Source organism: Harmonia axyridis, chromosome 2 (assembly GCF_914767665.1).
Source record: "Harmonia axyridis chromosome 2, icHarAxyr1.1, whole genome shotgun sequence".
NCBI lineage: Eukaryota > Metazoa > Arthropoda > Insecta > Coleoptera > Coccinellidae > Harmonia > Harmonia axyridis.
In genome coordinates this window covers 27,727,834-27,741,738 of record NC_059502.1, presented here as the reverse complement: position 1 = coordinate 27,741,738, position 13,905 = coordinate 27,727,834, and the positions used below count along the sequence as shown (strand labels likewise).

The following is a 13,905-nucleotide window of genomic DNA, read 5'->3' as shown; positions in this document are numbered from 1 at the left end:
GACGTCATTATTCAGATTGGATATCTTGAGCTTGAGTTATATTGACTTTTGCTTTCTCGGAGAGTGGATCGACTTATGTGGGAGATTAAGGGAAATTCTTCCGGTTGAAATGATTTGTGATTTACTATGTGGAGAAAATGCCAGAATGGGATCATAAGGATGTAATCTGGGAATCAACCAATATATCAGCCTGGATGAAATTTGACCAAAAAGCATCTAGATTTTAATCAAAGACAACATTACATAAACTTAAATGGTAACAAATTCAAAACAGTTAATAAAAGGAAAATTCTTATTGATAAACAGAAAAGTATAATAAGTTGAGTACGATTTTATGGTGAATACAGAGAATATTCGCAACAAAATGTGAAATTCATTTAGCTGGAGGAAACTTGGTTATTTTTTATTATTCAACAGTGGACTCTAGAAAGAAAACCAAATGTTTTTCTAGTATATTCAAGGGTAAAAGTAGAAGGAGCACTATTTTGAATGCTGGATATTTGGATTTTTACCTGGATGTTTTGTTTTGACAGTGGTGGTCATGAGGATTATATAAATCTATGAAGACAGAATTATTTTATAATTGGATTGCTAAACAAAGTCTTGGCATTGCATCTATAGTTTATTTATATTCTATATTGAAATTAAGTATTGTTATATCTGTTTTTTGTTCTTCAATGAGTAATCCAAAAATCTAATAAATTCCAATTGCTTTATTGAATTTTTACTGATTATTCAATCGAAAAATATATTCAGAAGAGTAACTTCAAGAATTTCTTCACCTCTTACCCACTTGAAGATAATAATAGAATATAATAACATTTTAAAATTCACAAATTAAAAAAAATTTCATGCAAAAATGATCTTAGTGAGTGAGTTAAAGCTGTTACGGGCAAAATAATTTATGTAATTTAATAGAAACTAGTATAAAAGCATTTAAATAAAAAAAATAAAACTTGAGTACAAATAGCACCTATATTTTTCATACAAGTTTAATCAATCATTCATGTCATGGACAATTTCAATAAATAGTGACTTTAGAAAGTAATTTACACATCGGCTGATAAATTGGTTCCAATTTTGAAAGTTACAGTACAACTGTGATGTCAAAATTTTTCTTATACTAAATGGATTCTTTGAATTTTATTTCTGTCCTATTATGATATGGCTCTTCCATTCACTAAGCTACACTATTCAAATTTATCAACCAGTTTTTTCTGTTTTCTTCACCAGTTTAGACACCACAGTTAAAATGATCCATAAGAGTTATTTGAACAGAATTTTGCAAGCAGGTTGATATCCAGTGTCCATTAGTAATGCAACAATTTTTGAAGAGCTTTTGGTGAAAAGGAATATGCATATTTTAATGATCTTCAATGGGATTTTTCATGGGCGACTCTTAAATGAATAGATATCTCTTCATTGGATTTCTTTGAAATGAGTTAGCATTTCACTATATTTTTAAGTTATATAATCTGAATTTCAATTTATGAAATCATGACTGTATGCGTCCCTAAGTAATAATCGTAATTTCGAAAATTCAGGATCTTTCGGATTCAAAAATGAAGAAAATAATTTCAACTGGTTATTTCTATGATGAACCATAGCAATTTTTAGTGATATTTTTGTAACCAGAAATAAAGCCGCGACTAGACGTTCATGGCCTACTTCGATGTCAGTCCTGAATGGACTGTACCTGAATCATGAACTATGTATGTGCAGGTTTGGCATAACATACATAATATCGATTTGAGATACAATGCAAAATAGTTGAAGTTCGAGTTATGAGAAATACAATATTCTCAAACCTGATATGGTTCCTGTATATTATTTTCCCGTAAAATATCCCAAAATATTCAAAAAAGAAGATATAGCAAAGTGAAAAATGAGGAAGGCAAAGAGTTAAGTCAAGACAAGTCAGGAGCTTTTGAGTGCTCATGATTCATTTGCCGTTGGAGACTACAGAACATTTTATATGATTATGCAGGGTTTCATTGGTATACAATATACAGAAAACTTGAACAGTGAATACAGGACACCGAGATAATAATAATAATCATTTGTTCACCACCAATAGATTACATATTTTATTTGAGTTCATTATCTCAAAATTAACTTTGTGGAAAGTGATCCAGCCTAACTTACAAAATTTGTGTGCCAGGATCACACTCATATTGAAAATTAAAAAAAAATATGCTGCTTTTGGGATGGCAGTACGGGAGATCGATAACGGACGAATAAATGTAACTGGAATCTGTGAGTTTGCACCTAAACTATGAAAAATAATTTTTTTTCTGTTATAATCTACTACTTTCCAATCAACTACTAGAATACTTTTTAGGTTGAAAACATATTCGAGAATCTTTCTTTATTCTCCTCAATAAAAGTTCTTATCAATCTTTTATTCCTACCTCTCATAACCAACCATTTCAATGTGCTTGGCCTCACGTTATAGAATTTTGGCAAAAAGAAAGTAACAAACCTAGAACAAAAAGAATTATTTACTCCAGGCATATATAAACGTTCACTTACATTTGTTCTGGTAAAATAGTCTAAAACTACAGGAAAACAATAATTTTCAGCAAGAAAGAATATAATATTCAAGATATTTAGTTCTTCATATAATTTCAACGTTGGATAACTCCGTGGTTTATTGGATAATATCTTCAGAATGCTATCCTGACATGTTGAGAAGATTTTTAGGTTAGCGCCATATAGACCGCCCCAAACAACAATGCGATATCTCAAGATGGACTCAACCAGCGATCCATAAAACAGGAGTATTAATCCTTCGTCCAATATCTCCCAAACAGGGCCCCCGCAAGGGACATCAACGCCCGCGTGCCGAACATATTTTGGCGCCCCTTAAAGGGGGGAGGTGGAGAAAAGCACTGCTGGATAATCGGATTTTTGTTTTTGTTTTGTTAAGAATTTAGGGTAGAATGGTTGAAAATCTATCAGCACTCTTCATTGCCTTAAGAACTTTATGGTGTTAGTTGTAACGTAATACATTTTAAATGTGTTTCAAAACTTGAGCTGTATTCTTCTATTAATTATTCATAAAGGCATAAACATTTAATCAGGATCAATCCAGAAATTGAATGGATGTTTTTCTAGATTTGGCTGTTGCAATTTTTTTTCATTTAATCAATCAATCACTTGATCGAGTATCTCTTGCTCTATATCTAAGATTGCCAATCCAGAAAATCTTTCTTATGACATGGTAGACTTCAAATAGTTTTCAATTATTTTTAATGTAGTGAATGATCTCTCACCAGAAGCAACAGACACAGGTAAGGTGAAATGGATTCTTGAGGCAATACTAAGATTCGGTAGAGAAGAAGTAAGATTATTTTCAAAAATATATTGTAGAATTTCAAGAGGATTTTCGCTTCAGATAATGAAAACAATCTTAGGGCTTTTATCTCGTTGAATAAATCATTTTCTTTCACGTCAGCCTCTTTTTTTCCTGATCAGTTAGCTTCTGTAGAAAAGCATATTTATCATTTAATTTAAGAATATCACAAATAAAACAAAAAACTTTACCGTAATTAGATATCATATCAAACCTACTATTTAAGGAACTTAGTGTTTGATCAATTATTTCCAAAAAGAAATTTATTTTAAAAGCAATTTTTGGATCTTGAGGTGCCTCATCCGTCTGTTCATAATCGAACAATTTTGGTTTATACTTTCGTCTTACAGTATATAATAGAGAAAAACCTTGATCTATCTCAAGAGCAGCTGCTAGTTTTCCAGCTTCCGCAAGTTTTTCCTCGAGAACATTATTATCCCTATAATTTTTGAAATGATCTACTAAATTCTTCAAATAGTTTTGGCACACATTAATGTCAATCGCTACACTTTGCATCATTTTGCTTACAATATTAATCTGGAATGAAACATCATAAGAAATTATTATACTTCAAATAAATTTAAAAGAATGAATATTTGTGAATTATCGTGCGAATTTTGCATGTTAGATATATTGCATGTTCACTCCATTTCAAATTTTTATCCATAATAATTCCAAAATACTTAATTTTACTTGCTCTTTTTATTTCTATATAGTTATCTACGTGTTTTTTTGTTATTGTTGTTGAAGTTGAAACATGTATAGCAAGGATTCCGTTTTAGGTTGATTGGCATTAGTTGGAGATATTGTCATGAACTTTGTTTTTTCAAAATTTAATTACAACCTACACATTCCTAGCCATTGATATACCGCATCTAAACCAATTTTTGCCAAGTTTTACACTTCTTTCAATGAATTAGCTGAAAACAGAAGAGCCGTATCGTCAGCATATGACACCACATTGCATTTTGGTATTATGCTGCCAATTTGGTTTATATATGCTAGGAAGAGTATAGGACTCAATATCCTGCCCTGTGGTACCCCATGGTAGATGTGTAGTTACTGAACGTATCATTAATTTTTATATAGATAGATAATTGTTAGATATTTTTTCAAGAGAAGTAGTGGCCCCTCCCATACCCCTGTTTCCCAATTTTTCCAATATATGCAAAAGAATGAAAATTATGTTGTGATCAACCCTGACAAACGCTTTACATATGTCCAAAAAAAAAAACCATCAAATCGTTTTTGTTGTTTGAATTATGTATATAATCAACTTTTATTAGTTCTAGATATACCACATTTATTCGACCCAATAAATGTGGAATTACTAGAACCATCTCGGTTTTCTCTATTCACTGTTCAAAACTAAAAATTCAATTTATCAATGATGTGAATGACACTATCAACCATAACTTCCAGATGGATTTTAGGGTCTGCTAGAAAATGCTGTTACGAAATTTCATGAAAAAACATTGGTGTATGAAACCATGAACCCAATACTAAAAGACCTTTGGGTAGGCCGCTAAAAAGATGATAAGAAAGCTGGACTTCCATCTATCCAGAAGCCCCAAACTGAGATGGAAGGGATTAATGAACAGGTTATGAACCTAATGAAAGAGGAAGAAGAAGAAAAATTGGTTTATGAAATTTTGATATTTCAGATTCTAATAGTCAGATTCCACTGAAATTTTGTGTATAGGTAGATACATATATCAAAAGTTATGAATCATTTGTCGAATGTATTTTTCTAGAATTTTTCGAGTATTCGAAAGTAGGGTCGAAGATATACACAAGAATATAGACAAAGAATACAAGGATACAAAAAGAACGGAAGTTTCGTGGGTATCAGTGCATGACAAGAAGTAGCAGAATTTATTTCCATGAAAATTTGTGGAAACATCTTTTTCATACAAAATAGAGAATGTAGAATGTCCTTCTTTTATGATTTGCCATCGATATGTAAGCTCTTATATTAAAAGGAAAAAAAATTCAACCTATCAAACATGCATTTAAAATTAATTCCCAGAAAAAAATTCAAAAAAGTTATAAATGACGTTGATGTTTTGGAAGGATTACTTCATTCTATGTTTGTGTTCAGGATGTTGAATTGATTAAATTTAAGTGAAAATTGACATGCAAAATTTCGTGAAGAAATTACTCGAGTACGAATCTGAATAAAAATGTAAAGCTTCTGACACCACGCCCACGTTTTTCAATGAAAAATTCATTCAATATATTAAACTGCATGATAGATATTGAATATACATAATCACAGTATATGAAAATCGAGATAACTGTTAGACCAAAATGCAGTTTCGAAATACAATATGAAATATTACCGAAATATCTGACTTTTTATCAATGAAGATGCCGATATTCAAATAACGGTTGATGCCGGTCCTGTGTTGGTCTCTACATAAGGGCTCATACTGACAGCTTATAAAAGCTACCCGTCGTGATTATATATTCATAGTGCCCTGTAAAGTCAAAGGTGTTAGTGTGTCTAAAAGTTCTAGTGTTCATCATGATTGTTTCAAGGCAGATCGTTGTAAGTGTAATTAGAAACTATAGAAAAATTTTGAATATTGGCGCGAAAACTTATTTTTGGTAATGAACATTGAGTGTTTTTCTTCAATGAAAGAAAATAGTTTTAAAAAATTACCAACAAAGTTTCAGTGAATTTGGACCAAATGTAAAATAACATAATTCATGCTCTGTCATTATCAACTAATTTTGTTCTGACATTATTCGAAAGGCTTAACATAATTATGAATATTTACAGATTTATGCAGCAATGCTCTTCATGTTCTTGAATACGGTGTCGGCATTTTTCTGGAGTTCAGGAGAAACGTAAGTTGTGTTGTTTGATCTCATTCGAAATTTTTTTTTGATATGTCAAGTCCAACCAGTAATTTAGTGATTGAAACGCCAATAGGTTCTCATAACAGGAGGTACGCCCCTTTCATTTAAATTGTCAAAAAAAAAATCAGCTACAAAAAATTAACCCACGATTATTCAATTTTTGCGGAATCTCATTAAGGAGATCCTCAATGGAAAATTGTCGAAAACAACTATGTATATTTTCTTTCGTTAAGTATATAGTATATACCCGATATTCTTATTGATATAAGATGAAAAGATCCTGATGAACGTTGAATGAAAGATTATAACTTTTCAGAGAAAGAATTCTAAAGTATCCAATCTTATTAGCTCAATATCCCTTATTTCAACCAGTAGTTTGGATGATCTGCGCACAACGACTGTTTATGGACAAAATTATTTTGAGTGGGTTCAAAGTATCCTAGAGTTTAATAAGAGAGCCTTACATACCCTCCAGATTGTAAAGTTGATTCCGATGTTCTTTTAATCATCTCCCAAGCATGTTTCAAATCACCAGAAAGATTTTCAAAAAGCAATGATACAAAACGTCAAACTTAAGGGACCTGATAGAATCTCCACGAAATTTGTAGTTCATTTTCTCTTGAAACTTTTGGCCGATTTCAGCGAAGTTTGTTTTGAATTGTAGCTTGCTTTTTCGGTAATATAACTATTCATAAGTCATCCTTATTTACTGCCTTTTTTGTGAACAAAAAAAAAAGAGAAGTAAAATTTTATTCAGAACACCTTGTGAAGTGAATCGTTGACAGACGAGAAATTTCACGTGCACTCAGATGTAAATTGGCCTGAAATTATATTACCGAATTCAATCAGTGGCTGACTAAATTATGAATTTGTAGCCAATTTCGATTTAGCACGTCTTTCGAAAAAACTAATCATCTCTGGATATGGAATTTCAAATTTTGTTCTGTAAAAGCAGATTATACTCCAAATTGAACAAGCAGTTCGATATTGCTTCATTCGTTCTTTCAAAAAAACAGCGGTATACTTTTTTCTTCGAAATACTTGAGATGTGACCGAATTGCACGCCACTGGTGTTCCCCGCCGAAAATCGAAAATATCTTCATAAAATAGCCCTTAGGGAGTAGGGTAAGCATGCAAAATTTCGTTTGAATTCAAGCTTTTTTAAGGAAGCTATTGCATAATAGTATATTGTGCAACAAGTGGGGACAGTCCAACTTTTCTCGCGAGTGTGGAAGTTAGTGGCACGAGCCTGAAAGGCGTATGCCGCAAACACACGAGCGAGAAAAGGACTTTCTCCACATGTTGCACACTATACTTTTCCTACAACTGCACAAATTTCAATAATTCAAGTAATGGACTTGATTCAAATCAAAATGGCCTTCGTTGACAGTATTTGCTAATTTATTGCGTTTCCATGGAAACGACTCAAAAGCCCAATTTCATTGGTCTCCCAAGCGAGGTGTTGGCAAAGTGCCGTGGGGAATAATATTTCCCACAGTATGAGCAATACATAGTTTTGAAATTGAGTAAGCTATGAAGAAAACGCTACTTTCCATAGCAGATGTAGGAAAAAATGATTTTTTCTTGTAAACTTCAACATCCTGTATCTCTCTTAGGGATCGAGATTGAGGTATATAATATACATTTTTCCGAATCAGGACAACGAGGAGAATATCCCATTAAATTTTTAACGATTAAATCTAATACACCCTGTATGTTCAAGAATAAAATTTTATTATATTGATGAAAAAGTACATTGTACAAATGGAATCAAGTTGATAATTGCTATTATTTGATACAAGGCAAATTTTCTTCTGTGTAGGTACTCAAAACTATTCAGAATGCTGCAATTTATTTCAATAAATGAAAAGAGGAATTCTTCAGAAGAGGTGCGGCAAAAGTGTTCTAAAAGATTCTCGTCTATCAACGATTCACTCCACACTCATTACGAATGAAATACATACACAAAACCAGAATAACTACATCGACAACATAGCAATAGCATAGTCTTTTGTGCGTTTTCATACAGTTGGAATCTCGGTTTTGCTATTCGTGATATACCCCTGTATTCATGAAATTTTTTGGGCATTTAGCAGTACAAAACACGAACACGTCTATCGCAAATATCTAACCAGATAAAATCAGGAGTTATCTGTTCAAAGAACTCATTTCCTATCATTTTTGCACAATAGGTCTCTTGCTTGTATTCATCTCATTATTGGATTATCTATCCATAAGGATGGTGAAAAAATACCACAGGCGTAAAAATATTCAACCGAAAAATAATCATTCAAATTCAGTATCACATATTCTCTCTTTATCTTCTCGTGTACCTTTCACTGTACCTAGCCAATGGGTTTGCCCAAGTTTTAAGTTGAGTTACATATCAGGGGATCGATCAGTCATGTAGTATTTTACCTACTTCGAATTTGTGTGATTTTTTCATTTCTAAATAGAAATATTAAAAATTTATGAAATGTATGAATATACGAACTCACTACAATTACAATTTAGAATCGAAATAGATTCAGAAAAACATACCTATGTAGTGTTATATGCAGGAGGAAGACACCTAATAACATAATCACTAGCAGAGTTCAACTGTGTTCCAAAACGGTCCACAAATTAACATGAAGAAGAGATATGCACAAACTTTCAAAAAATTCAGGTTTCTATTAGAAAAATATGGGACTTCTCATAAGGTGAGATTCAACACCCTGTAAAGCAGTATTTGATCGAAATTTTTAGCAGCAGCGGAAACTTTTCAATGGGGATTAGTAGATTGTATTTTTCCGCGCATCTTGTAACTTATCGAAATTTTCAACGAATAATTTAGTTCAAAAGTGAAATTCCTACTTCTCAAAAAAAGCGTAAATTTTTATTAAATTGAAGAAATTTCTTGTTCCACTAATTTGACTAATTGGATATTTGTGTGTTCTGATCTCCTGACACATCATCTCAAACATTCTCCAGAAAAATATGACATGATGAATTCAATCAAAAAGAGGCACAATGAATGAATTAATATAAATAATAAATAGAAGAAATGAAATATTTGAAATGAATCACAAAAGTTGCCCGAACTCGAACTCGCAAATTATTTCTAATAGCCTTTTTATCATGCCTGAATTATCACGGATCTTATCGCATACAACTTAGATACGTTGTAAGAGAATACCCTCACTTCCTATTTCAGACGAATGCACTAGGATTATCTTAAATAAAATCAGTGGAAAAACTAGTATAATTCAATAAGACATCTTAGTTAGCCATGACCACGCCCAAGAAACGAGTGATGACGGAATTTTCACTTTTCAATTGTCAGTCAGCATATTTCACTTCATTCGATCCAACATATCCAGTTTTGACATATCCAATACCTTCCTGAATTCAACCTATAGAAACGCCCCACCAAACAGAAAAAGAATGGGACATGACTTCGACTCGCTATATTAAAATTAGCGATCGACATATTCGAATCAGATGTCAGTTTGTTATTTAACAGAAAAATAGAATAATCACATTTTCTAGAATCTTTATACATCAGTGAAATTCGTTCAGCTATTATTGAACAAACGCGCAACAGCTGGACTTGACGGTAGTGGTTTTCTGGAATTTTATTATAATCTATAATCACCATCATCATTTTTTTATATATAAATTTGTATTACAGGACCCAAAACCCCTATTATATCTACCAACGTAGGATGCCACCCTCCTACAATGTGCCATACAGTGAACCATCTCTACCAGCGGTACCAATGCAAGTACCCCTGCAAGCCCAACTCTCTCCTCAACCTTCAGTTCAGAATGTTCAACTGGTACCATGTTTATGTCCCATTCAAACTGATTTCGAGCAGATCAAGCCAGAGAACTACTATCTAACTCCTCCAGTGCAGCATGCACCACTTCCTAGCAACGTGAACCAAGTTAAAAATGTGCAGAATTGAGGAAGACCATCAGACCATATCATCAGAACGAGACTGTCAATTATTATTACATGAGTTTCCTGACCATTAGTATAATCCATGGGTTTTATTGTTTCGATGAGACTTTCTCCTATAAGGAAACCGTTCCATGGCTACCGTATATGCCTTGTTAGCTCAATGATCGCATATTTTGCATAATTGTACAGATTTTATTATTTATTTATTTAACGAAATGTTGGTGTTCATAAGAGACTGATTACAATTGAAAATTTAGGATGTTCAAGAAAATATAGATATATTCAGTAAACAAGTTTTTCAATTTATTCTTTAATGTAAATTTCAGATATATATATATATATATATATATATATATATATATATATATATATATATATATTCTTTTGAGAAAGAGCAATACAAAATATTAATTTCAAACAATCAAGCATATGTGTCGATGAATCTCAGTATTAGCAGAGGAAATGTAACGGGGCATCATACATTTCAACGTATGATACAAGAGAACAGATAAAAACCTCAGCAAAAACTCCGTCTCCCCGTATCGGTGTAGTGACTGGTTTGTGTAAACGTTTACAGAATAAGCTGACATAATTTATATTGAAGGACTTCCTCTTCAACCAAAACAAAATTTTCTTTATCCTCTCTTTTCGGTTGACGACTCTATAATTTCCAATTGGATCCTAAAACAAAAAAAAAAGAAGCAGAAAGGAATACTAAATATTAGTTTTCATTATATCGATTTGAAGTTAACTACCCATTCTAAAAAAGAATCTGAAACTGAATGGATAGCTTGGAAACCATCATGAAATTTATAAATCGGACAATCATTCACCAAGTGGTCAATGGTCTCTTCTACACCACACTCACATAGTGGGCTATCAATAGAATGCCATTTGAAGAGGGTACTATTACAACGACCATGACCAGTTCTAAGTCGATTCAAAATACACCAAATTTTCCTAGGAAGATTGAAACCTAGAACTTTTTCTGAGGGATCACCGACAAGACTTTTGTTGAAGACGTTAGAAGAAGTCCATCCCGAACGCCAAATTTCCTTGTCACTTTCATTTCAGATAAATGTTCATATGAGATTTTCCACATCTTTTGATTTGTTTGTTGGTATAAAACTAGCAGTAGCATTCAAGATGTAATCAAATCACTGAAGTAAGACCAAAACAAATAATATCGTTGAATTATTCTTTTGAAAAAACACTGCAAATACTACACTAGGACTATCTCATTTCCTCTTACAAACGAAACGTTGAAATAAAAATTGAATTATCAATTTAATAAAAGAAAGAGTAATAGAGAGTTGCCTTGTAACTTAGTAAGTGAGATCAATTAGATTATAGGCAAATATAATCCGATTGATCTCACTTACTAAGTTTACAAATAGGATTTGCCAAATATAATCCGATTGATTTCACTGGTTTCAAGTTAATGGATAATAACAATAGGCGGGATGCGAGCCCAGGCTCACTAATTCCGAAAACCGAATGAAACAAAAGATTCATTCCCGGAACTACAAGTAATAGGACTTAGCGGTAAAACATTTTGTAAGTATTCAGTATCATCGCAGCAATACAAATTTTGAATTTCGTGGTAATTAATTTCCTGAGAGATTCGAAATTTTAAGCGATTTTTCAAATGGCTGTATGCTCGATAACAATGGTCTTATCTTAATTTGGAAAACGAATTTTTGAAGCTTGAAGTTCATAGTTTAGAGATCTCATGATAAAAAAAATTTTTAAGCAACATGTACCGCTCAATCCTAATGAACACATTATCTAAAATTTCTGCGAAATTTTTTCAGTTTTCATTTTTGGCATACAGACTTGGACATTTTTTTTTCTTTAATTTTTTGAAAATTCGATCGAATGAAACAAAAAACCGCATCCTGGATTGAATTGAAATTCTCTGGGAATTTTTTGGTGATACTGAACTGTAAAACGTATACTTGATGTTTTCAATTCAGCGCTTGAATATCCAATGGAAAAAAAATTTCCAAGTCTGTATGCCGAAAATGAAAACTGAAAAAATTTCACAGAAATTTTAGATACTGTATTCATTAGGATTGAGAGGTACACGTTGCTTGAAAATTTTTTTTAGAGATCTCTAGACTATAAACTATAAACAAGATTCAAAATTTTTTTTTTCGAATTGAGATACGACCGTTGTTATCGAAAATACAGCCATTTGAAAAACCACTCAAAATTTCGAATTTTATTTCGATCCTTCAATTTATTCCACTAGTATAGCAATTAAAACCTTGTTAGCTTCCTGAATATAATTTGCAATTTCCTCCTTCGTTAAAATCTTCGATTTCTTTGTTTTATAACCTTGAGCTTGTCGTTTCAATAAAAGGCGAGCCTTTGAATATGTACATATATACAGTTTAATTGCAAGGGTTAACTTCAACATTGAATAATTGGCCCATAATGTTGAAGATTTCATCTTTGAATAAAGGTCTAGGAAGTATGCCATTAGTCATTACAACATTTTCTGAGACATAACTCGCCTTTCTACTTTTTAGATAATCCATAAAACGTTTGTATGCATTTTCATACTTTTCTTTTGATTTTTTTGCCAATAATTCTATTGAAGCAGTATTCATTGTCTCAACCAGCTTTGGAGGAGTCCCAGGAAAGGAAATTTCATCATCACTTATCATTTTACTTTAAAGCTGCAATCACCTGCAATCAAATAAAAATTTTTTTCGGCAACCGTCCGGGAAGTGCTCACTTCTTGGACGGTTTTTCTCTGAGAAAGTAGCATTTCCCGGCCTAGTCCGGAAAGTACGTACTTCCCGGACTAGGCCGGAAAAGAACCATAGAATCCATAGCAACCGAGATAACGGCTGACAGTTCATATGAAATTAGTTGTCAAAAATTTGCATGTTTTTTGATCGCAATCGCAATAAAATATGGAAAGCAGCAGCGATAGTGTTATTTTACATGGTTGCCGAAAAAATATTGTACGCAACACGCCCGAAAATGGTTTTTTTGGACTCACAGACTTCCAGGACTCGCTTACGCTCGTCCTGGAATTTTGTCTATTCGTCCAAAAAAACCCTATTTTCCGGACTTGTTACGTAAATTACTATTTTCGGCAACCGTCCGGGAAGGGCTCACTTTCCGGACGCTTTTTCTCTGAGAAAGTAGCATTTCCCGGCCTAGTCCGGAAAGTACGTACTTCCCGGACTAGGCCGGAAAAGAATCATAGAATCCATAGCAACCGAGATAACGGCTGACAGTTCATATGAAATTAGTTGTCAAAAATTTGAATGATTTTTTATCGCAATCGCAATAAAATATGGAAAGCAGTAGCGATAGTGTTATTTTGCATGGTTGCCGAAAAAATATTGTACGCAACACGCCCGAAAATGGTTTTTTTGGACTCACAGACTTCCAGGACTCGCTTACGCTCGTCCTGGAATTTTGTCTATTCGTCCAAAAAAACCCTATTTTCCGGACTTGTTACGTAAATTACTATTTTCCGTGATGGGAAAAAAATTTGACATTTTATCTCTGTTGACAGGTAACAAAATATGACTTTTCACGAAATTACTTTTTTCCCCGGGAAATATAAGCCAATAACACTGTCTTCGAGAAAGAACTGCATGTCTTTTTCATTTTCCATTTCATAAATCTTGAATACGCGGTTTCGTTAATTTGCCTCGATTTAGCTGGCAATAATTTTCGTGACGCTACTTGCGCTGCTTCTATCAACTCTTTTTAA

The 13,905-nt window shown here is 32.7% G+C and overlaps 1 protein-coding gene across 1 annotated transcript; it reads left to right on the top strand.

Annotated features, from left to right (window-relative positions):
- The first annotated feature begins 5,731 nt into the window (after positions 1-5,731).
- On the top strand, positions 5,732-10,432 carry LOC123671937. The gene is made up of 3 exons (XM_045605838.1): positions 5,732-5,906; positions 6,141-6,208; positions 9,894-10,432. Exons 1-3 carry the CDS (start codon positions 5,883-5,885, stop codon positions 10,168-10,170), a joined length of 369 nt encoding a protein of 122 aa, XP_045461794.1. The 5' UTR covers positions 5,732-5,882; the 3' UTR covers positions 10,171-10,432.
- The last annotated feature ends 3,473 nt before the right edge of the window (positions 10,433-13,905 follow it).